The sequence below is a fragment of the Pygocentrus nattereri genome, chromosome 10 (genome assembly GCF_015220715.1).
Source record: "Pygocentrus nattereri isolate fPygNat1 chromosome 10, fPygNat1.pri, whole genome shotgun sequence".
Taxonomy (NCBI): Eukaryota; Metazoa; Chordata; class Actinopteri; order Characiformes; family Serrasalmidae; genus Pygocentrus; species Pygocentrus nattereri.
This window is the reverse complement of record NC_051220.1, coordinates 18,774,219-18,798,994: the sequence shown is the minus strand read 5'-3', so window position 1 is coordinate 18,798,994 and position 24,776 is coordinate 18,774,219. Positions and strand designations below refer to the sequence as shown.

The 24,776-nt window shown below is 38.3% G+C and overlaps 1 protein-coding gene across 1 annotated transcript in view; it reads right to left on the bottom strand.

Annotated features, from left to right (window-relative positions):
- LOC108441829 (signal-induced proliferation-associated 1-like protein 1) overlaps positions 1 to 24,776 on the bottom strand; it is a 75,495-nt gene that overhangs the window by 38,853 nt on the left and 11,866 nt on the right. Inside the window, exons 2-7 of the mRNA XM_037542236.1 lie at positions 11,419 to 13,067; positions 11,174 to 11,304; positions 7,242 to 7,430; positions 6,798 to 6,972; positions 2,288 to 2,391; positions 1,918 to 2,075 (exon numbers count right to left, since the gene is read on the bottom strand). Coding sequence (XP_037398133.1) covers positions 1,918 to 2,075; positions 2,288 to 2,391; positions 6,798 to 6,972; positions 7,242 to 7,430; positions 11,174 to 11,304; positions 11,419 to 12,877 — 2,216 coding nt within the window. The 5' untranslated portion in view covers positions 12,878 to 13,067. The remainder of the gene's footprint in view (positions 1 to 1,917; positions 2,076 to 2,287; positions 2,392 to 6,797; positions 6,973 to 7,241; positions 7,431 to 11,173; positions 11,305 to 11,418; positions 13,068 to 24,776) is intronic.

The following is a 24,776-nucleotide window of genomic DNA, read 5'->3' as shown; positions in this document are numbered from 1 at the left end:
GTGGGTTGCAGAGTCCATCTCATGCTACCACGAGTGTGAAAGTACCACCATCATTCAAAAGTGACCAAAACATCAGCCAGAAAGCAGAAAGGTACTGAGAAGTGGTCTGTGGTCCCCACCTGCAGTGTTGCTTCCTAAGTGGACAGTTTGATTTCACAGAAGTTTGATTTACTTGGAGTTAATATTGTGTTGTTTGTGTTCCCTTTATTTCTTTGAGCAGTGTATTTTAACTACTGCAAAATGTGACATGTTTGCTCATATTTGTGTGTAAAGATCTATATACTATATATATTTTGCTACTCCAAAACACACAAGCCTCTAAGTGAGTGCCTTCTCAGCCAAATCTTTAACAAGGCAAAGACAGCACAGCTGTATTGCTAGCATGGCTAAATAAATTACTCTAAGTGATGTTATTTAGGCCCAGAAACAGTGAAATTAGATCTGTCTGACAAGCTTATATGTTTAAAATAACACTGAGGAGAAAAGACCACCTGTGAGAAGAAATGTCGCCATTAGCATTCAGAATTATACAGGTTAGTCGGGATGTGCACGGATACCTGAATACTCTGTTTATCATTCGAGATGCCAGTAATCTAATAACAAATCACTATTCAGGAATTCATTGTGGGAAGACAGGGAAAATACAGTCCAACAACTGACTGATTTTGATTTCACGTTTTACCAGAACTAGTGTTACACTGTTCTAGTGCTTAGAGTTTTTTTTTTGCTTGATATGCTAGACAGATGTTAGGTAAAGAAATAAAATATATTTTAATAATTAAAATTAGACAAATCAAAATATATCTTCTGACAAACTAACATGTTAACATCCACTGAAGAGGATTTTTATTATTATTCACTGTTCATAAAGTACAGAGGCAAAATCCTCGTTCATAAACTGCTTGCATAATCATTATTAGGATCACTGGAGCTGCCCAATATATTGTTGTTATATTGGCATTTGCAATACTGATATCACAGAAGTGTATCATACGCAATTGAGCACCTAACCAAAAGTTTGGAGTCACGTGCCATATGTAATTTATGCAACACAGACTGAATTACTAAAAGACAGACCCCAGAATGCATTTTAAGACATTTTATTTAATATTCCAAGGTTTAATTTAGGAACATCAAAACTGATGAAATGATAAATGAGTAGTTAACTATTATCTACATTCATTTTGCGATACATTATCTGCCTGATAGTGGCAGATTTGATTATCAGGTTTCAAATACAAGGAACTGGATGTTTTTTTTTGTAATTTAGTTTTAGATTTCTTAAATCATTACGGAATCATCAGCAGCTGTCCATCATTCTATACACAGTGAAAATGTCCTCTTCCTACTAACATATTCACATCCTACTTCTTCATTATAATAGCTGAATTTCCTACAAAGGATGCAAAATGTTGAAGGCTAGTGTAAATAATTTTAGTCAAAAATAATTCAGGTCAGTCCCTAAACCACATGATATCAAAGGTTAATCAATACAATATTAGCATTTTGCTATATGGCAGTCAAAATGTTGTAATAGAAGGTTTAACTAGAATATCTGACAGACTCATGACAGCCATTGCTAGAGTGATAATTCTCCATATGAGAATAGTTCTTTTGGGTAAATCTATGATTACTTTCATGTTCTTCAAACACTGTAATATTTATTTGTAAAACATTGCCATATATGATAATGTATCACAAAATAACTTTCTCTTGTACTATTCAGCTTTAGCATTCCATAAATATGACATCAAATGACATCAATAAGCATGCCATTAATGAGCTACTTTCACACATAACCAATAGACAAAGTAAACTAACACTTCTGTTTGTGCCTGATGTACACATTAAATGAACACTGTAATTCAACCCCAGGTGTTTTTACCGAGAAACGACAACTGATAAATCTGCCTTTACCTGTAACAGGTGCTGTCAGAGCACGGATTATGGACACGGACGATGATGAAGACATGCTGGAAATGTGAGCGGATGTTCCTGGGTGTGAAGGGATGAGCTCCCGGCTCCTGGAAGACGATGGTGACGATATCATTCCCAATATGTCTTTTCCTCAGCAACTGCACAAAAAAAGAGAAAAAGACAGAAATAAAACGAAGTGTCGTGCCATATTATAAGTTTGGCTCATCCAGAAGATAACAACCAGGCAATGAAACAAATAATTTCATATTTAAATATTAAAGGCAGAGACATAACTGTGTCTGTGATGTGAAGCCCCCCCCCCCACATGTACGGTGAGTACTCTAGAGGGTAAAAAGAGATGTTTCTTGACCTGCTGTTTGTTGTTTGGAGTGTAGGGCAGCATGGTCGACACGTGAAACATGATCTCATAGTCCCTGTATGCTGTGTACAGGGAGTGCGTTCCAGTGGAATCCGCTGCAAGAGAAGTAGCAGTGTGAGTGTCAACCATCACCATTCTGAGTCATACTGCTTATTTACTCCAAACAAGCACTGGATTGCGGTCTTAAAAAGAGAAGAAATATATTTGAGAGCATTCAGATTCTGTGTTAAAAACAAAAAACTAATGAAACATGTCCTAATTCATCAAACACACTTCACAAATCATACAGAAGCCTTTAATAACCAAATAACATTTCTAGTATGTAGTGTGTCCACTCTTCTTGTGCTACAGCTTTACAATCCTTTTCATTTTGCATTTTCGCTTTCTCATACACAACGTGATCCCAAGAGACTGTGAACACCAGCAGCCTCCTTGACTGATTAGACTGTATCTAATCTAATCTCAAATATCACCTGAAAAACAAATAATTTCAATAACTGCCAATTTTGACTGGAAATTAAATAAATAACGGGTGGTTTTCTGCCCAGCACTACATATTACTATTAGAATATCATGTTTTTATATAAATAATTAAGATTTATACACATTATTTTAATAAATATTAATACATAAAATAATACTTAAAATAATTAATAAGAACAGAACTTGCTCCACTGACTATGTCTCATGAGAGTCAAAAATCCAAAGTATTTGCATTGACTCTAGCAGATTTGGTTCTCTGGTGGCCTTTGAAGTAAAATGCTATTTAGTCAGAGAGGGTAAACTCAGGTTATGAAACATAGGAAGGGCCAGTTCAAAGGACGAACACAGACATATAATTAAGTGCATGGTTAGAATTATCTGCCATTTCTTGTTTTCATTAGGAGCATAAAAGGTTCATTCAGTCAACTAAACCATGTGTACATGTGGGCACGGAGAACTGTCTGTGCTGCTGAGGTTTATTTAAGGTCTTTTGGGCAAGAAGGAGAAAGAAAGACGCACAGACAGAGAGAGAGAGAGAGAGAGAGAGAGAGAGAGAGAGAGAGAGAGAGAGAGAGAGAGAGAGAGAGAGAGAGAGAGAGAGAGAGAGAGAGAGAGAGAGAGAGAGAGAGAGAGAGAGAGAGAGAGAGAGCAGCTGCAGAGGAAGAAACACATTAAAAGACAGAGAATTCAGGGTTGAGCGAAAGGACAGTGACTGGCTCATCTTAACAGAACTTTGAAAAAGCCACCATTTGTGAAGACGTATATTTTAAATCTACGTAGTTTTTTGCAGTCAAATAAGTCAAAAAACAAAGTATAGTAAAAATAGAATCTTCAGCAGTTAAAATGAAGACTCATGAAATCAGACATCAAAAAAGACCCAGAACACATCTGGGTTTTTGGCATTCTGCAAACTGTATAGTTGTTATTGTAGTTGAGTAAAACTATTACTAGAGCAAAAACTAGCAGTAAAAAATGTCAGTTTTCAAAACTATGAAAACCAAATCAAATGTCCACTGCAAAATTAACGAACTAAATGGAATCACTGAAAAAAGCGCTTTATTTTTATTTTTTTCACTGTGTGAAAGAGTTTGTAAGTGGACCTATTCTGTCTTTTGCAGTCCTTAAGAAAAGCTGAAACCAAGCCAAGCTCAGTGTACCTGTTGGTTTTTTTCTACCCTTAATATATCTACTAGCATAGTTTTCATTACAATACCAAAAACCAAATCTAAATAAAACAAACTAAAACAACTACTATTCACAAAATAAAAACTAAACTGGAATTATGAATTGAACATTGAAACTAACAAACTAAACTGCAATCAAAATCTAAAAATGAAAAACTAAATAAAAATTAAACTAATAAAACTTTCATAACTGTAACAACCTGGCACATGACTCATAAGAAATACAATGCAATGGTCAGTACTGGCCCAAAATCTCTACATCAAAAAGCAACTAGAGCAGCAATAACCAATCAACAATATCAAGAATACTGATGATAAAAGGCAACAAATCATTTTACTAACTAGTCGGCTTGAGTACAATTGCGCTTCCTATTTTCATTACATGGCTGAATGAAGGAAGTGTCGACAGTAGAGACTGAAATATAGGGCCATGCACAACCCAAAAAAACGTTACTGCTATGTGAAAACACAGTGTGCATGGCTACTGTTGTTTTACATGTGATGAGCTTCTTTAGGTCTACGTATCCAACATGGCTAAAGACTGGGCTGTTAGTTTGTGATAAAATTTTATTATATGACGTTATCAAGCACACATTTAGTTTATTTTTGCTTTATCATTAGAGGAGATATACAAAAAAAAAAAAAAAAAAAAAGACACTCTTTGACTGCCATGTAAGATTTGTTTGTGTTGTTCCTTTATTTTTTCTCCACCTTTAAAAAAGTTTTGAGGAGCAACGCAGAAAACCTTTTGCTGTCACCATAATAAAAGGCCTTAATATGAATATAAAGATACAGGGTAGGTGGTTATGTTTATCTATAAAGGAAGAATAACCCTTGTATTTTTAATATGTTGAACATTATTGCCAGATTAATTTTGCAGGTTTTCATTTCCCAAGTAACTGATTAATATTCATAATGAAATTCATAATGAACCAACTAATCAATCATGAAAACAGCCATTTATTGCAGCTCTACCTACAACATTTATTTTCATTGCGCAATGTCCCATATTTGCTAGAACTTCAGTCATTTTTCTTCATATTTCACTAAGTCTTCATAGTACTCAACAGATCTAATTGGCTATTTGGTTATAGTCTCAGAAGTCCAGATTTCTGACTATTTCCAGAGGGTGGTCACTTAATGGAGATAAAATGTTTCTGTTGTGAGAGGAAGGGGACATCTGACTGACGAGAAATCAATAAACCACAGATCAGTGTTTTGCATTGTTTTGTAATGGCAGTGTGGACTTTTTAATCTGGTGCATACATCCGGCTCCTTGTTGTGGTCTGCTGAGTAGGCAACTGCTTAGCACTAGTGAACAGCTAGGATTAAGCTTAATAAGTTTGTCTCCTGCTAGGACAAAATCCCACAGAAACACAGAAATGTTAACAAAAAGCAATGCAGACAGTCAATCAGAGTGTAACTGACAAAATTCTGATATTTGTGGGAATCTTAGGCTACATTAAAACAGCAGGTATAAGTGGCCCAAATCTTATTTTCTCACCCAATCCAATTTTTATTTATTTATTTTATTTTATTATTTTTTTAAGTTGTTCACTCTATCTTTTTAACGTGATCTGTATGCGACATCAGTCTGAACAGATCAGCTCCTAAACTGATCCGCATGCACAAAAGAACAATTCTTCATGTGGCTCATCCAGAGGTAAACAATCATGAAGACTAGCGAACACTGCCACTCCCTTCACCAACAACGCAGAAGCGATTCTGAAGTGGTGGACAGCTGTACTCATCACCCAGAATGTGTTCGAGTTCACTGTAAAAAGGGCGCGTTATTCGGCCACTTCTTTGTTTCGTGTCCTCTGATTGTTTAAACTGTTCTCTGACTCTCTGCCGTTCCGTTCGAAACCTCTTCAAACACAGAGCGGCTGCGATGAGTCTCCTCTAACTTTTCGTACAGAAACATCAGCTTAAATATTTATGAGTCTCAGCAGCATGAAATAATGACGAATGTCGAGTTGGATTGCCGTAAAAGTCACATGAATTCTGATCTGTCTGTTCAGACCGAGTCGCACTGCCGCAGATTGGATACAGATCGGATTTCAGTACCACATAAGAAAGTGTCTCAAATCGGAACTAAAATGGTCAGATTCAATGCATATTCCGATTTTTTTGTTTCCCTGTTCACATTGTCTTTTAAATATGGTCTGTATGCGACATCAGTCTGAACAGATCAGCTCCCAAACCAACCCGTATGCGCAAAAGAACAATACTTCACGTGGCTCATCCAGAGGGAAAACAATCATGACAACTAGCGAACACTGTCGCTCTTGGTTTAGTCTTCGCCAGCAATGCAGGAGCGATTCTGAAGTGGTTGACAGCTGGACTCATCACCCAGAATGTGTGAGTTCACCGTAAAAAGGGCGCATTATTCGGCCACTTCTTTGGTTCGTGTCCTTGGATTGTTTAAACTGTTCTCTGACGCTTCAGCCTTGGGCTCCTTCGGCCACGCTCAGCTGTTCTGTTCGAAACCTCCTCAAACACGGAGCGGCTGCGATTAATTTCTTCTATTTTTTGGTGCAGAAACATCAGCCTAAATATTTATGAGTCTCAGCAGCGCAAAATTATGATGAATGTCGATTTGTATTGATGTAAAGGTCGCATGAACTCCATGGATCGGATTTCAGTACCACATATGAAAGCGTCTCAAATCGGGACTGAAAATGTCTAATTCAGTGCGTTTTTTGCCACTCACACTGGCATAGATGACACATCTGTGGAGAAAAATCAGATTTGGGCCACTTTTATCTATTGTGTAAATGTAGCCTTAGACTGCAATAAACCAGTCTGTAGGCTAGCTATAATTCTGTGCTTACTCTTGGTGTCCAGCTGGGCACGATACTTGGCGAATCCTTTTAATCGTACTTTCTCTCCCAACAGCTGTAAGAACTCCTCAAAAGCAGGACCGGCTGTTTCATTGTTGTACATCTCCTCCTCCGTACTCTGGCCCGCACGGCAGTACATTATTCCCACCTTGACCTGGAAGCTGAGCTGAAAAGAGTTAACAGCCCACAGAAAAAGCTGAGGATTAGTAAGACTACAAGGACAAGATAAACTGTGCAGGAGTGCTACAAATGCAGGTCATTAATTTCAGGTCATTTAATCAGGCCTTGCTGAGAACCAAGGATGAAGTACCAGAAAGAATGCTAATGCAGCTAAACAACAAAAGAAAATCAATGTCAGATGATCCTCATCCTCATACATTAGACTTCACTGGCACTTTTGATTAAAGACAATAAGTCTGTGTTTTGCCTACATACCCCCTGTTCATCCAGTTTCATCAGTTGCTCTGTGACTTTGGGAATATTGAGGGCAAGACGCAGGCAGGAAATGTCCAGCTCTGGCAGAAGGTACTCCAGCACCTCTTTAAGGGGTAGTCCTCGAGTGGTACCATGCTTAGCACTGGAAGGCACTGCGTCCTCGAGTATAGAGCCACGCAAGGTGGTGAGCTAAACCAAGGGAAAAAAAAAAGAAAATTCATTAGTTCACTGTGTTTGATCAGCTATTAAACAATGTGGAAGAGGGCAACTGCATTTGGTAGAGATGGCACAGATTTAGGACTCGGTACTGGCTTCGGGCTGATGCCAGCTAAAAAAAAAAAGCTCAACTTGGTATCAGAAAAAAAAACAAAAAAACAAATCTGATCTGATTCTTTAACATATTTTGGACTGATCTTTCTGAAAATTTAGCCCAGCTTTAAAAAAAAAAAAAAAAAAAACAACAATAGCATTTTAGTCATGGAACTTTTAAGTGGTCATCTTTAGCTTTTTGACCATGACAAGGTTTTAAATAAGTTAGTGAGGGTCTCTGAAAGGTTTTACAGGCCAACAGAAGTCATTACATTTTGCTGGAACATTAAAGGAAAGGAAGAATTTTGCCTTTTAAATAAATGTTTTGATATGATAAATCTTCAAATGACCAGCCACCTGAAATAACAACATTATCAACGTCAGGTTGATTTTAAGTAAAATTCTTCCATTTCAAATAGCTAAATTTAAGCTCAGTAGTATGACTGGTTACTGTATCAACTGCTACTCAAGGTTTCAGCATTAGTATCAATACTAGAAAAAAAAGTGCTCATGCCACTTGACATGCTATGAACTATGACTACACTCCACTCATAATTAAGCATTAATTAAGCATAATTAAGGTACGACACTGCCACTGGTGCCGTACCCTTTTTGTAACTGTGGTGGTACCCTTAGGGTACATCTCAGTACCTTTAGTCAGGGAACATAACTGTACCAGAACCCATTGAAATGAAATTTTCTTAGCTGTACTGACTCCACACCCCGTCTCATCGCAAGGCTTTTTATTTTATTGTTCTGTTTTAAAAAAAAATTAGTTTATAAAAAGATACAAATGTCTACATTTCCAGTAGGAACAACGTATTCAAGGTACACAGTTGAACCTTAAAACTGCTGTTGTACCTTTGAGGGTACACTTACATTGTTTGTACCTTGATAAACGAATACTGTATCTGCACGGAACCTTTATTTCTAACAGTGTATGACAAGAGCTTTGTCCAATGGAGCTTGTAGTTGGATTTGCTCAGAGGTAAAACTTCCAAAGATTTACACTTCCTGCTTTTTCCAAAATTGAAATGTTTTCAATTAACACAAACCCTAGATAACCTACATAGCACATCAGCGGGGCTTTTATAGGACATGTCAGGACAGCCATCATATCTTAACATTCCATACTGCGAGGGTTTTTGGACTGATTTGAAAGAACCAATCACACCATCTTCATTGTGGTGTGAACAAATACACTATACATACACTAACATGTGGACACCTGAACATCAAACCTATATGAACTTGTGAGATTTCCCATTCCAAAACCACAGGCTTTAATATAGAGTTAACCACTTTGCAGTTATAACCGCCTCCAGTCTACTGGCCTTCCACAACATTTTGGAGTGTGTCTATGGGAATTTGTGCCTTTTTAGTCAAAAGAGCATTTGCAAGGTCAGGCACTGGACGACATTCTAATTAATCCAAAAGGTGTTAAAAGTGGTTGAGGTCAGAACATGCTGGAACAGGAAAGGACCTTCCCTAAACTGCTGCCACAAAATTGGAAACACACAATTGTCTAAAATTTCTGTGTATGCTGTAGCATTAACATTACCCTTCACTGGATCTAAGCGGCTGAGTCCAAACCCTGGAAAACAGCCTCAGACCATTATTCCTCCTTCACAAAACTTCATTGTTGGCTCGATCCATTCTGGTACATAGTGTTTTCCTGGCAGCCATCAAACCTAGCTTCGTCCAACAGACTGCCAGATAGTGAAATGTGATTCATCAAACCAAAGGAAATGTATCCACTGGGAAATGAGTCCAGTGGCACAGTGCTTTAGACTACTGCTAGAGATACTTGGCATTGCTCATGGTGATCTTAGGTCTGTGCGCAGCTGTACAGCCACCATACAACAGCACTTACAGTTGACAGGGGTAGATCTAGCAGGGTAGAAATTTCACAAATTGACTTGACAACTGTGGCATCCTAAGACAGTGCTATGTTTCAAGCCTCTGAGCACTTCAGTCTGACTCATTCTGCAGACAATGTTCATCTATGGAGATTGTATGGCCACACGCTTGATGTTGTAGACCTGTTAGCAACACCTGGCTGAAACACCCAAACTCAAAAATTAGGAGGACTGTCCACAAACCTTTGGCCATATAGCACGTTTAAAAACTAAATACTTGACACATATGTTGCAATGTTGTGAAAATTTGCAATTTGCAGCACAATCCATGCTAATAACTCAACATTTAGTTGCAATATTTCTAATAGTTGCAGCAATAGGTTTTGTTTTCAGTATCTGTAATACACAAATATATATAGTAACAATTTCTTTTTCTGATGACCTTTGCAATGTATATTTCATGTAGATACAAACAATTTGTAGTCTCCATTGTGATTACTTCCTGTAACACAAATATAGGGCAGATAGAGCAGCTATAAAAAAATAACACACAGCCAGTGATTAATGGGCAGAAGGCAGGAAACACCCTGGACAGGTTATCAAATAGCAAAATTTACTTAAAAAGAACACAGCAATGCAATAGGCAGAACTACAAATGTGCTGAATTTAAGATTATGCAAACTGACTCAGAGGTAAAATTCACTTATTTTTCATAAAACCTTTTTTAGGAAATACACTGTGTTTTTTTATTTTAGTGCTGTTATTCCCTCTGAAAGGTAGCTTGAGAGCATTTAGATTTATTATGCAAAAGCACTGAGCGTTGAGAATGAGTGTTGGACGCATCTTATGCTCATACTACTCTCCGCCCGTCTTGCCAGCAGAGATAAATTCCTCGGAAAATTTGCTTTTCCAAACAGATCTGACAGCATCCCACAGGAGCTGTACTGGATACATTCCTGGGACAGGAGTCAATAAGCAGGGAATTAAAGTAATTTCTGAAAGACTACAGCAGCAAAGATAGTGTCTAATTAAGTAGGAATGCAAGGGATTCTAGTTTATAGGCCACAAGGTGACACTTAAATGCTAACTTTATCAATGTCAGCATCACAAGAGGGCTAATTTTCATGTCAGGTTGACCATGTACTTTAAGGGGGAGTGCAGATTAATTCAAATTCTCTTAAAAACACACTTCTTTTTATTGCTGTCTATGGAACATCATAGAAAGCTACATTTTTCTTGTTTTAAATGGCATGTACAGATTCATAAAGTTTAATAATATACCATTCACTCCTCAGTCCACAAAGTCTATCTATAGAGTTTAAGCTGTTCAAACAGCCTGTTTGCTATTTACTTTCCATATATCCAAATCAAAACTGGGTATCTTTGTGCATAATCACTCAATTGACAGGGTTTTTCCCCCTAAAGTCACAGGTAAATTCTTATGGTTCAGATTTATGGGGGCGTTATTTCTAAGAGTGCAGCACAGCAGGTGTTGAAAAAGGTTCTACTAAAGAAATTTAATTAACATCTGACCCAAACTAACATGTGTAGTTCATGATTAAAGATCTGTAGAATCAAGAAATTAACACAAACTATTAAAAATGCACTAAAATGTAAATGAATCTTGATCTCAGAATCAAAAATGGTATAAATTGAAAATAAGTATTGCTAAATCTCCTAGTATAGCTGTAGTAAAAGTCACATGTTCTGTTGTGTGATGCACAGTATGATGCTGTATGTTTATTCAGAGACGAATAAGCTCACCTCACTGGTTCTGAAGATAATGCGGTAGTTATACTGCTGGCCATGCTCCTTGTCGTCCTCTAGCTTCTCTCTCCTTATGCTTACTGCCACAGGGCCCAATGCTTCATCTAAGCCAAAATAGTTCCAGTGCTCTGAAAATGTAAAGGAAGATGGACACAATATTTGATCAGGGACAACAGAGAAAGAGTCAGAAATGTTAACACCCTTACCAACGTCAGAAAGCAATCCCATGTGAAATGGCTTACCTCTAAGGTAGAAGAACTTCCTATAGTAATACGCCCCAAGATCCACATGTTCAACTACATACTGCTTGTCCCTGTCATTGAGTAGGCTGGATGCATCTTTGGGACCTTCGACAACAGCAACTCCTGCACTGTTGCAGTGTAGGCTCAGTGTAGGTTCTTCGCCTCCATGTACCCTAGAGTTCCCAATACTCACCTCACTTAGTAAAAAGAGTCCAAACTTGTGTCTAATGTCGCCCCCAGTTTCAGTACGGAAACAAGGACAATTCAGCACTAGTCCATTGCCCTCATCATCAACTGTATCCAAAGACGGGCTGTCTCGAGTGTTCAATTCTTCCTGGCTGCCACCAGGGGAACTGTAGGGTAGGCTGTGGGTTGAAGATAGGGTGGAGGTTGCTGAGGCAGAAAAGGCTGAAGCAGCAGAGGCACCAGAAGTAGTGTTTTTGCGAGAAGCTGCAGAGTTCTGTCTGTTCTGGATCACCTCATTTAGATTGAACAGCATGCTCTGCACATCATAGTGAGCAAAGCCTTTCTGGCACATCCAGGGCTTTAAAGGGGGCTTGGAGTCTTCGAGACGTCCATCCTCCACATCAGAACCTACTTTTGGAGAATCCACATCTGACCTCACACTGCGAAGCTTCCTGAAAATGGACTCGCCCCCCGTCTCCGATTTGGACCGTCTCTTTGGGTGTTTTTCCCTCAGCCGACTAGTAGGTGTCCCATCTTTCATGTCCTCTCCTGAGTCTAGTTCCTGCTTATGATCAACTGTTAGCAGCTCTGCCAGTCTTTCAGGTGCTGGACTACGCTGGTCTTGCTTCTCCCCTTGATAGCTCATCAGCATCTCAAAGAAACTGTTCCCTGAGACTGCAGAGGAGGAGACTCCATGTTGATCAATGGAGGAGGTGCTGCCATACTCCCGGTGCAGCGGGGACCACTTGGTTCCCACAGAGCCCCATTCTTCCCCACTGTCCCCACTACCATCAAGCTCGCTTAAGGTCATGTCACTGTTGCTACGCTGTCGGATGCGTCTAGTGCGTTGCGAAGTACCCCTGTGGTCACTAACTGTGAGCAAGTGTGCTTCTGTGGAATTGCCAGAATTGTTTGGGTGCAACTTGCTCTGGAGAGTCCTGTGGATGTTGTGAAGCATAGAAGAGTCTTCGGGACTCAAAGGCCCAAGTTTGGGGTGACCACCTGAGCTGCCTCCCACGTAGCTTGTAGTCTCAGTGTCTGAACTACCATGCCGCAAATTTCCTCCATCTTTTCTAGGAGGCCAATCAGCGACCCGAGCTCGGACTCCCATTTTTGGTACACCAAGCATGCCCCCTGTTTGATAAGGGTTCTCTGGCCGTACCCCAAGTGCCCCTCCATTGGTCAGGCGTAAGGTGCGAGTGTAAAAGTCTTCAGAGGCACTGACCGTCCCCACAGCAGGCCGATCAGAAGGTGGATGCTTAAGGCTCGTCATGGTGACTCCTCACCAGGCGAGCATCTCAAGTATGGCACATTTTTGCAGAAGAAGGAGAGACTGCAGGCTTTCATCCAGCTGAGAGCAGCAAAATCGTCTTAATCCTTTGGTTCCATACCCAAAAGCCACTAGGTTTCATGCCTGCATGGTGGTCCTTTAAAATGATGATGCCTCATCTTATTCCACACTTCTGCAACAAAAAAACTAGAGTTAGGACATCAAAATCTGGAGTTCCCTTCAAGTGTGCAGGATGTCATACATATAAGGAATGAAAGATCTTTTTATGGCATATGAAGTTTCACAGACAAACAAACACACAAAAAAAAGATACTAGCATAAAAACAATGTGTTGAAGACTACAGTATTCACAGTAAATATCTCATAGCCACAAAGATCACTCCTAAAAAGACACATCTTGTCATTAAAACTGATCAAACAAATCATTTAATGATAGCTGGAAACTCAAAGATGTATCTTTCACTTCTGAAGCCTGAAGTCAGTGTCTTACTTGTGACTTTCTACAAGGAACGTGGGAAGTGTTACAGCTTGCTTGACACTTTTTTTAAAGAAGAAATGAACTAATTACATATAGTGTCAGACACAATATTATATTATGAAGGTTCTACTTCAACTGCAAAACAGAAAATAAAAAGAAAAAAAAGAAAAAATAAAATAAATAAAACGTAAACCACCTCTCCACGACTTTAACTAAATTGTAATCTTGCTCCCTCTCCATAAAATCAGAACTCCGGTGTAGGCTTTATTCAAAAATATCTACAGGATATTTGTGACGGGTACGAATTCCCTAGATTCAGTATGGAAAGCACTGACAGTCATTCCACTTGAAAGGAGTCTCAAGGTTATGCAAACCTGTTTGTAAATCTGCATGAGACAAAGATTCCACCATGCATATTATCAAAATATAGTCTAGTCAACTTTATAAGAAAAATTCCTTTCAAAATAATTTCAGCAGAAACATGAGAAGGTGACGTGAGGACACTCTCAGTAACTGAAAATGAATCCTGGATTTTTTTCTAATAATTTGCAACATATGTAAACTAGAATTTATAATATACATCCCACACACATATTTTGTGCATATTTGTTACTGCATTTTAATTCACTAATAATTCCCATTCCTATTTTTTATATAACTAATAATGTCTGATTAATAGCTGGACTCTTAGCTTCTAACTGGCTATGACTTTGAACTTGTACTTGTAGTCTCTCTTAAGTCCCTTTACCCAGGCAGCGGTGTCACGCTCTCATCAAAAACACTCTTGATATCAGAAAACCGCAGCAAAGATACCCTGCACACATCACAGCCAGCGGGGGAACTAACTGACATGTGCAGTGCAGTGCTTGGGCTAAGTCAGCACACATGTACACTCCAGAGTCATTAAGACCCTCCCTCAGAACAGCAGCAGCAAGGCTGTCATCAGATTAGTCCTAAGCCGTCGCCGCGTTGCCTTCAGAAGTCTTCACATTTGGCAGTGAAATGCGCCAGACATGATGGCAGCCAGGAATAATAAACATTATGTGACCCATAATTGGAATAACAACAACATCTGCAACAGACCATTCAACGAAGCAGGTCATGCCACTGCTTTAAAAAAAAGTAGTAGTGTTTTTTGAAAAGATTAAAAAGTAACATAAGGAGTCAATGAGTATATAAAGAGGAGTAAATTTACTAATACAGCTGTGTTGCCATTTATATAACGCTAGGTCTTCTCAGACAGAACAAGTGAACATGCCCTTTACTATGAATAAACATTGGTCACAGCTGTTATGAAGCTGCACTAAAACAGCAACAGCAAAACCCACAACAGCATGATCTGATCAGCATATCTCTGGCTTTGGGGAGCAAATCTGTCATGATGCCAGTGCGCTGTGGAGCATCCCTCTCACTGCACTTCTAAAAGATTTTGATCTGTTATTCAATACACTCACAAGAGATTAAATAAAACAATGGCCATTCCAAAAAGCAAGCAAACAAATAAATGATCTTAATAGAATTGTCATGGATTCTTAAATTAACTTTAAATAAAAAAAATAAAAATAAAAATAAAAATAAAAAAAAAAGCAGCTGCACTTTCTGTTCAAAACTATTTTGTCAAAATCCAAAGTAGTGGGTTCTGCTCTAGTTTAAAGGACCTGGTGTACAGAATTACACAATCTCCTAGCAACCGTGCGAGACCTGGTAGACCACTAAAACTGTCACTTTCAGATAAACAGTACTTAAAGCTTTCCACTGTGAGAGAGAGGAGAAAATAAAGTTCCACTCTTGCTTCAGATCTGAATAAATCCACAAAGCTTTGTCTGTCCATCTTTCCGTTGCAAGTGGACAACTAAACACTAGGAGTCAGAAAGTATGTGGGAGACGAAAAATGTGCAAATCAAGTGAAGAAGCTGCTGGTGGTCTCAGAACAATGGACTAGCCTCTCCAGAGTCCAGACCTCAGCAACACTGAGTATGTTTGGGATTACATGGACCATGAGAAGAAAACACCATTCACTTCTAAGACTGAACTTTGGAGGTGTGGAAAAATATCCCTGCAGATTTCTTCTCTGAAAAAAATGGAACCTGTATTAAAGGCAAAGCGGACACACTAAACACTGAAAACATTGGTGTTATATTTAGTTGATGAGACTTCTGTCTTGGCATTAAATACATGTTTCCTGCTTTTCCTGACACTGATGAATTACTTGCCCTTAATGCCTGTTGACAGGAAATTTAAAATCTAGGAAACTTCCGCAAAGCAGGGAGATGCACATTATTGTGGATCCATAAAGGGCTGCTACTACAATATGGTTTACCCATATAAATGCAAATATTCTTAAATTATATGCTGACATTCTCTACATTAACTTTATGATCAATGTTTCGTTTCAAATGCAGTGCTGGAGTACAGAGCCAAAACAACAAAAACTGTGCCACTTTCCAATTACTGCACCGTAAATTTGCTCAGTGCAGTTGGCTGGAATTGATGCACAGTTTTAGTGGCTTAGCATCTCCCCAGTGCTGCATGTTTTTTTTCCTGCATCAATTAATAATGAAAAATTAATTAAAAAAAAAAAAAAAAAAAAAAAAAAAGATTCCAACACTGATGTATATATATGTAAAAATCCTGGGAAGAGCATTTAGGTCTAATGCCGACATGACCTCTAATATGGAGATCCTGTCTAATCCGCTGGTCTCCCCTGGTCATGCAGATTAGTTGCTGGACATGAAGCCAAAGAGGGCAGGGCACCCACAGAAAGGTTAACTCCACGTAATCAGTTGGCTGACCTCCCAACATCTCAGCAGCGGCCAGCAAATTGATTATGGAGCTGGCTGCTGAGCAACAGCGGCAGCCCAGAGGATCAGACCCGGATGGCTGCCTCTAGGGGCAGTACTCTTGTGCTGTTGTTGCATCAGTCACACAGGCATGCATAATGCCTAAGTGTACCACACTCACAGGGTCCCAGGTGCTTTCAGCTGCATAATCAGGGGAATGTGAACGGGGTTGCCAGGCAACAAACATCACGGTGTCGTACAGGCTGAGGCACTAAAAGCAAAAGTGCAAAGTGTTATTTTTTCAGTGGTCTTTGTTAGATATCTATAAATAGGACTGGAGTGAGGTTCAGATAACCGTTCAGTTAGCTTTTCAGGTGAAGCACCTACTTCTGGACAACCCTATTTATGAATGGTGTGCCTTTCTGTAGCTACAGCACAGCTGTACCCAGTGACTAAAAAATAAACTGCCACGTCAGCTAAATTTGTTATGCAATTTAGCTTGCTAACCTTACATTCACGTTAGCTACCTGATATCAAATGTTATTTAATATGATACACTGACGTTTTTTAAATTAGTCACTAACAGTTAACTAATACTAACTCAATAGTCACTAACAGTTAAAGCCTTTTAGCTAGACCTGATTAACCACCTAGATTAAAGCCAGTTATCTAATGTTAACTAACAGATGAGTGTTAGTCAACGGTGGAATCAACACTGATTAAAAAGTGGCTGATCTAATTCTCTGGAAATTTATGTAAAAGTCATCAGTACAAAAGAAATGCACACTCTTAACATATGAACTGTGGCATCCTCTAATTTAATTCAACCAGAGAATTTGATTAGCTTCTATTTAATCATGGCCTGAATTCTGCTGATGACCGAAACAGTCTTTCTCTCTCCCTTCTTGTTCCATTTTTCCCGTTCCACCTTAAATAGTGCAGCAATTATTATTTATTTAAATTTAAATCTCTGTCAACAGCGGAATCTGTGCCATGATTAAGAAGAAGCTGGCAAATTAGAGGCTGACTTCAGCTTTTTGTTGAAATGCAAAAATATTTCAATTATCTGGCTAACAAATAGAAATCTAAGGTTTAGGCACCTCAGTGTGGCGCAGGCTGGAACTCAGATCACACAAACCTGGCCTTACTGAAGAGGGATATTCTGAACAACAACCTGGCCATAACCTGAAAATGACAGCTTTGAAGCAACTTCTCAATGGTGCTGTTTACAGCCACATTTCTGTTTTTTTAACAAGATTATCAAAAGGTTCTGCATAAATAAAATGTTAACACCAAGCTGAAACCCACCTCTAACTTGCCAGCTTCCAGATCAAATTTTCCTGTTCCACCTTAAATGGTGCCGAAGCTACATTCTACTTGTATCCAGGTGGTTACAATTGACGCAGAGGCTAGTCCACAGCCACACAGCAGAATACAACAAAGAAAAAACACAAAAAGACTTTTGTCATTTTTGGGGAGAAAAGTGAATTATATAAATTTATTTCCTGAATTTTTCTTTAACTTTACATCAAATTTCTCACTTGCTAAGGTGAAGATAAACAAGCTAACATGAACAAATGGGTACTACAGTCAGTCGGTTAACAGTTAACAATTGGTCCGGCAACTAAACACAAAAGCCCAAAATAAATCAACTGATCAATTGATTTAGTTTGAACCCAATGAGTATTTTAATATTGTAAAATTGTATAGCCTTTCGCTATTGTTTATACTGAATGGAAAAAAAAAACAAAAAAACAAGACCATTTTTGGTAAAATCCTGTCATAATATAAAAATAAATGTAAAACTATGAGTCTTGGATTCATTGTATTCTCTCTCAGAACTGTGAGAGAGTTCATCTTTAAAGAAACACTGTTTTCACCAGTGACTTTCTATTTATTTATTTATTTGTTTGTTTGTTTGTTTAAACAAGCCATGTTGTAGCTTCACTACTCAGACCAGAAACAGAAAATGAAATTAAAAATCTACAAGTTTGAGAAATGATCTGACCTGATATCTCGGCCTGTTTTGTCTGCTCTAATGAGCTGCCTTTGGCAAAGTCATTTACATAAACACATGGAATTGGATAATCTGCTATATAGGACCGATACAGAAGCCACACAGTTTCATGTTTATGTATGTCGCTGAATAGAGGACCTTTTTTTCCCCCTTCCTTTTTATAAACGTGTTAATCAGGCTACAAAGAAGTTGAACGCACACATGCATCAGAGTTGTTTCCATTCCACAATATAGCCACTGGGGCTAGATAATACATATCAAAACACGTCGAAGACCCACATGCAAATCCTCCACCCCAAAAAAGGGTCTACTTAAGCCGACCAGCCTCAGTTTAGCGTGTCAAAGCTTAAAAAGGTAGGACTTTGATTTCACCAAACCTAGAGAAACCTTACAAAGCAGCTCCTGATATTTAGTGAGTCAGATAACGTGTATAAATATGAGAGAGACAGACAGACAGACAGATGGACATCAGTGTCTCCACATTGTGGACACTGGACTAGGCCTTGCTGTTGACTGGATTTTGTATTTAATGTTATGCAATATCACAAACATCACAATATGAATCAATATGAAACTTAGAACAACGGATTAGTGTATCTGTTTTCCAACAGTGCATACATGAATGAGCATTTCTCGTATTTGTAACTTGTAATATATTTTGTAATTTGTAGTCTAATTAAAGGGGAATTCCATTGATTTTTCAAAATTTCTGCATAATTAAATCACTGAAATGTAAACAAAGTAATTCCACATTTGATGTGAAATAGGCTTTTTTTAACAACAGCGGTGATAAGAACCAGGATTTTAATATTTACACCATGAATACCGCCATTTCATTTAATACCCTACAAACTCTGAACCTATACGTGTCAAGTTTTTACAAGTAATGTTGATGATAATACAACAATATTAAGTTAAAAAAAAAAGTTAAAAAAATAAAGTTTTCTTTGGGTACTGCTTTATCTTATAGCACCCAGCATGCATTTCTCTGCCATGAATGTATTTAAAACGTATGTGTCTGACCAAACCTGCATCACAAAACTGTCATAAAACAAGGCTCCAGACATCAGGTCATGTATACATAACCATTATGTAACAACTTCCTGTGAGAAGCTTTTAGAGGCATTAAAACACTTAAAAGACGTCTGGTTCCTATCACCACCACTGTCAACAACTCTAAGTGGACATTGGGGCATTTCACATCAGACCACTCTGAATGACTGTTTACTTCTTAAACATTTAATTATGCAAAAATTTGGAAAACTAAATTAAATAATTTATATTAAATGCATGCAAGTTTTTCTTCGCAAGAGAAGCGAGATCTTTGCTTTTACTGTGGGCTGGAGGTTAGGGCACTGGCCCTGTGACCGGAAGGTTGGCGGTTCAATCCCCAGCCAGTCCATGACAGAGGTGTCCCTGAGCAAGACACCTAACCCCCAATTGCTCCCCGGGTTCTGTGGATGGGCTGCCCACCGCTCCGGGCAAGTGTGCTCACTACCCCCTAGTGTGTGTGTGCTCACTAGTGTGTATGTGGCGTTTCACTTCACAGATGGGTTAAATGCGGAGGTGAAATTTCCCCGTTTGTGGGATTAAAATGTGTCACTTAATCTTAATAAGCAGTAAAACCCACACACATGCCATGAAGAACCAAGTGCAGACTGTATTCGTCTCTCACTCAATTATTGATCCCCATCCTGCTTGTTTCCCCAGTACTCACTTGCTTACTTTGTGCACTTATCCTCTTTCACTATTGACAGCAGTAATGAACAAACTCAATACAGCACTCTTGCTACTAATATGTGTGCAGCCCACTTAAAACTTCAGCTGCAAAAAAGAACACATGCAGGGTCCAGAAATCTCTTGGTCCTGTTCATCAGGTTACAGGAAGAAACAGCTTTGTGACTGTAATTCTTAGCCTTCACAACAGAGTGAGGGACAACGCTGTCAAGAAACAAAAACTGACATCGATTTGGAAGCTGTCCATTGGAAGCTGTCCAGCATCACTACAGGCTATGGTACTGGCCGCACAGAGCTGGCTACACTGCTTCAGCCAGCAGGCAAGCGAGTATTACGCACCGTAAGAGAAGACAGGCACTCAAAGTAAAGGCTGCAAATGTGACAGTGAGCTACACTCTTAAAAATAAGTGCCTTGAGGCACCACTGTGACAATGGAAAGTAATGATGAGTGTCATACGGAAAACATTTTTTGAATTCTAAATATGTAAAATAGAACTGAGCAACTACATCATTTACCAACCTAAAAACATGAAGAGTCAAGTCATTTTCAAAATATCAGCTTTCATTTTCTAATGACTTCATAAAACATACGGTTTACTGATTGCTACTTGACAGTTCACTTATCTGATATCTACCCATCACATACATTCAGTTTTTGACAATTTATATGTAAATGTGTATGTAAATTTCATGACATATGGACCAAAAGAAACAGCCTAAAAACAGCCTCCTCCTGTAAAGTTACCATTTTGGAGATACGAGGTTTTCTTCTGACAACAACGACAGTATGTGTGTGTGTGTGTGTTATATATATATATATATATATATATATATATATATATATATATATATATATATATATATATATATATATATATATATATATATATATATATATAAAAATAAATAAAAGACACACACACACAAAATGCTAGAACACCATTGTGGAACCACCAGAAATATTTGTCATCCAGTCACACAAATCAAATCACATCATCCACATGCTGCGCCATATTAGCAAGAGGTTTCAAAATGCCCACCAAAAGTGTCACCAAGAGCTTTTTTGATGATCTAGTCAAACTCTTCTCTTCATTATTAAGCCTTTCAGTGTCAGGAAATATGTATCATGTCGCTGTAAACTGTGGGAAATTTTTGTTAATCTGAGGCATCGCAAGGTTAAATTTGCCAATTTGAAAAGTATTTAACTAAACTGAAAAAAAAGATGAAAATGTAAATCACCTAATATAATCAATCAATCAATCAATCTTCATCTAATGTAGCTCAGGAAAGTTGCTGAAGCAGCTTTTTACCAGTCCGCAAGAAACATGACTTCTGGCATCCATCAGCTTTGACTTGTTCTTTGTTTTTTCTTGTTCTAGTGAAGTGTACTCCTTTAACAGGTATGCAGTAGTGGTGCTGAGATGTGTTGGTCTTTGAGCTGGGAAAATATCTTTCTAATCTTCCGAGACCTGGCTGAGACGGGATGTTTCTTCCTGCTTCTAGAAATGTGGGCAGCCGCTTGACTGGCATTGAGCCAGTATGTGCAATTTACAAGCAGCTGAGGGTGTTACTTGCACATGAAACTATTCCTGAGGGCACTCTACAGATAGATGTGCTAAATCGACTATCAAAGAATTAAAACTGTACTAGATAAGGAATTGTGAATGAAAACTTTGCCTTGTTTATGCCTCTCTCCTTTCCTTATGACATCATTCATCTAGTAGGGTCATTCTGCAAGTACATACAATATAGAACTACAAAAGCTTTTGTGAAGAAATACTGCAGGACTACGTCAAACAAAGATACTGAAAAGGGTTAAATACTCTGAAGGCAAAAGTACAGCTGTCTGTCTGACCAAACTGTGAATATGACACCTCCTGGGGAACACACACGCCCCCTGGCAAGTAAGCGAAACGGAGTGGAATCTGGATGTCAGAGGATGTAACGGGTGAGTAAGAGGAGGCGGGGTCTGCAGGCCCAAACAAACTCAGCAAACTCCATAGGTAGAGAGTTGTAGATTGTCTCACACTGTCTGTTTTAGAGGAACTCAAAGCAAACAGACCTTGAATCCAGAGGGATGTCTCAGATCAATAACACAGATGGCTTTGGTGTAACATCTGAAACATCACCGTCAGAGTAAAAGTGCTGATAGTAATTTAAAGGAACACTCCAGCATTTTTCTAACTAATCTCAATCTTTTGCATCTTTAGCACAGACATTTAGAAACTCTACAAAGATAAGTAATTAAAATGTAAAAAGTAAAGTCATAATTAAAATGAGAAAAATTTTAAACAAGACTTTTTCAATGAGAATTTAACAAACAGCAAACAGCACACATGTTTGGTTATGGTTGATATTTAAAATCAATATTTGATTATGTATTTATCATACTGTAGAAGAGTGTTTGAGCAATGCTAGGCTACAATGCTAAAATGGCTGCATGTTCATGATTTTATTGTATTTGTAACTCCACAGAAACAAAAGGTAACTTTCCATCAAGTCCAGACAAGTCGTTTCGGTAACATATTGGAATTGGCATTAACATTGACAGATCTTCAGTGCTCTTCAAAAGTCAGAGACCACCACTCATTTATTTAATATGTAGAAAAATAGACATTACTGTATGTGTATGGGCATGCATGCTGTATGTGTATGTATATGCATATGTATGTGATTTATTTATTTATTTATTTGGGTGGGGGGGGGGGTTAGATATGTTTATAATATTGTGGTAAACATGACATTTTGTTAAAAACAATAAAGACAATGTTAGCAAAAAAAAAATAGCCATTACATACAAGTTATTCATTTTTAAGCATCAGGCAAAAAGGAGAAACTGTATTTTTAATAGAAAAATACACAGAAGCCTCAACACCTAAATAAGAGAAGATGGAGACAGTACACTGGCTGTAACGCTCAACATGGCCTCTGTTTATGGGGAAAGTTTCACCCTTCAATAAAATGAGCCAATCAGCTTGCAGTTTAAGCCGCAAGCTGCAAAAGTCCCCTTTGTTACAGAGATCTGTGCAAACGTAGCAGCCAAAACACACTGAAAAGAAAAGAAAAAAAAAAAAAAAAAAAAAAAAAAAAAAAAAAAAAAAAAAAAAAAAAAAAAAATCACATTTTTGCATTTTATTTGAACCAAATGCTACAAACTACTCATACTGTTTTGGACAGATTTTATCAGTGATTTCAAATATACATTTGAAATATTAATATGGCTTTTGGTTTTGGTTTTATAGGTCTCTCCCCATTTAAAGAAATTGGTGCCTGGTCTTGTACTACTGTAAATAACTGCACAGTGGCGTTGCCAAGATGGTCATCCAGTGAACAGACTTGCCTTTCTTTCATTCGTCTACTCTTTGCCTTTATTACAGTTTCCATTCTTTTCAGGAGACTCGCTTTCAGTTCTTTAAAGAAATTTGCAGAGTTCAGTCTTAGAAGCTGGTTGCATTTTCTGCTGCTCACAATTCAGTTAAATCAAACACTGTCAGTGATGTTGAGGTCTGGACTCTGGGGTAGTCAATCCACTGCTCTGAGAACTTTAGCACTTCCTTGCTAAGCAAACTAAAAGCTTGCAAATATTGATCTTTTTGTCTTTTTTTTTCTTTTCTCAGTAAGGGCTTCTTGACAGCTACATATCCTTTCAGACCCATAGCATTGTCTTCCCATAGTGGAAAGATGAACACCTGCAGATTTTTCAGATCTGAGTGGAGCTTGATTTTCTCTCATCTCTCAAAGATGAAAACCCTGGGCTTCTGTTGTTTTTGTTGTGCTTATTTCTATTATTAATCATTTTTTTCTAAATGAATGATGTACTTGATGGGCATTTTGCCTAGAAATGACTAAATAAAGGAATGTCTCTCTCTTTCGCACAGTACCAGATGTACATAAAAAGTGAAACTGCCAATTCTCATATCTGCATCCCCACTGCCCACGGTAATGCCCTGTGCTATAGTTCAAAAGTATTCCTTCAATAATAAACAAGCAGCCAGGTGCTGTGTCCGTATATGCACACTGTGAGGCTTAGTTTGGTACCAGAAATAAAATGCATTCCTCTCTCCAATTAAAAGCATCTGTTCTCTGCATGACTGTAAATGCGCCAAACTTGTGCTGCATTTATTTCCAGTATCAGCTTCTGCAGTTAGTGACAGATCACTGCCTGTGGCTAAAAGAATAGAGTGGCCAGTCGCTTAACTGACTCCCATGAGAAAAGAGCTCTACACTGGACCAGTGCCAAGCAAACAGTACTCTGTGTCCGTCTCTCTTTCTCTCTCCCAGTAGCATAGGCCTTGTTAATACAGCCGAGTGGTAACCAACTACACTTACTCTGGGGTCGTACGCAGGTCTGGATGCTTTCAATTTTGAGCTATGGCCAGTAGCACACCAGCAGGCACTTCAAGGCCCAAAATAGCAGAAAGAAATGGAAAATTAATGGGCCCATATAAAGAAAAAGCACAATGTGTTTTCTTTTTTGATTACAAGTTTTATGAAGAATACAAACATGGTTAACATTTAAAAATCTTACAATTTACCACCAGCACATATGTGGAAACAAAGCAGCAAAAGCATCCTGTTTTGAATTCATTCTTTTGGTGATGTCACAAAACCAACACACTTAATTATATCCCTCTATTCACCCTATAGCAGTTCTAGCTGCTGAGCACTGAAATGCATGGTGATGTGGTAAGAATTGCTTTTTAAATGGGTCACAATACAGAGCAGCCAATCAGAACAGAAATAGTTTCCATATATTATTCATAAAAGCACAGTGACAGAACCAGCCTTTGCTAAAGGATAAAGAGGGGTCAGGAAATGGACATATCAAAAGGAATTCTAAATGTTTCTGGTATATAAACCCACAAAGAT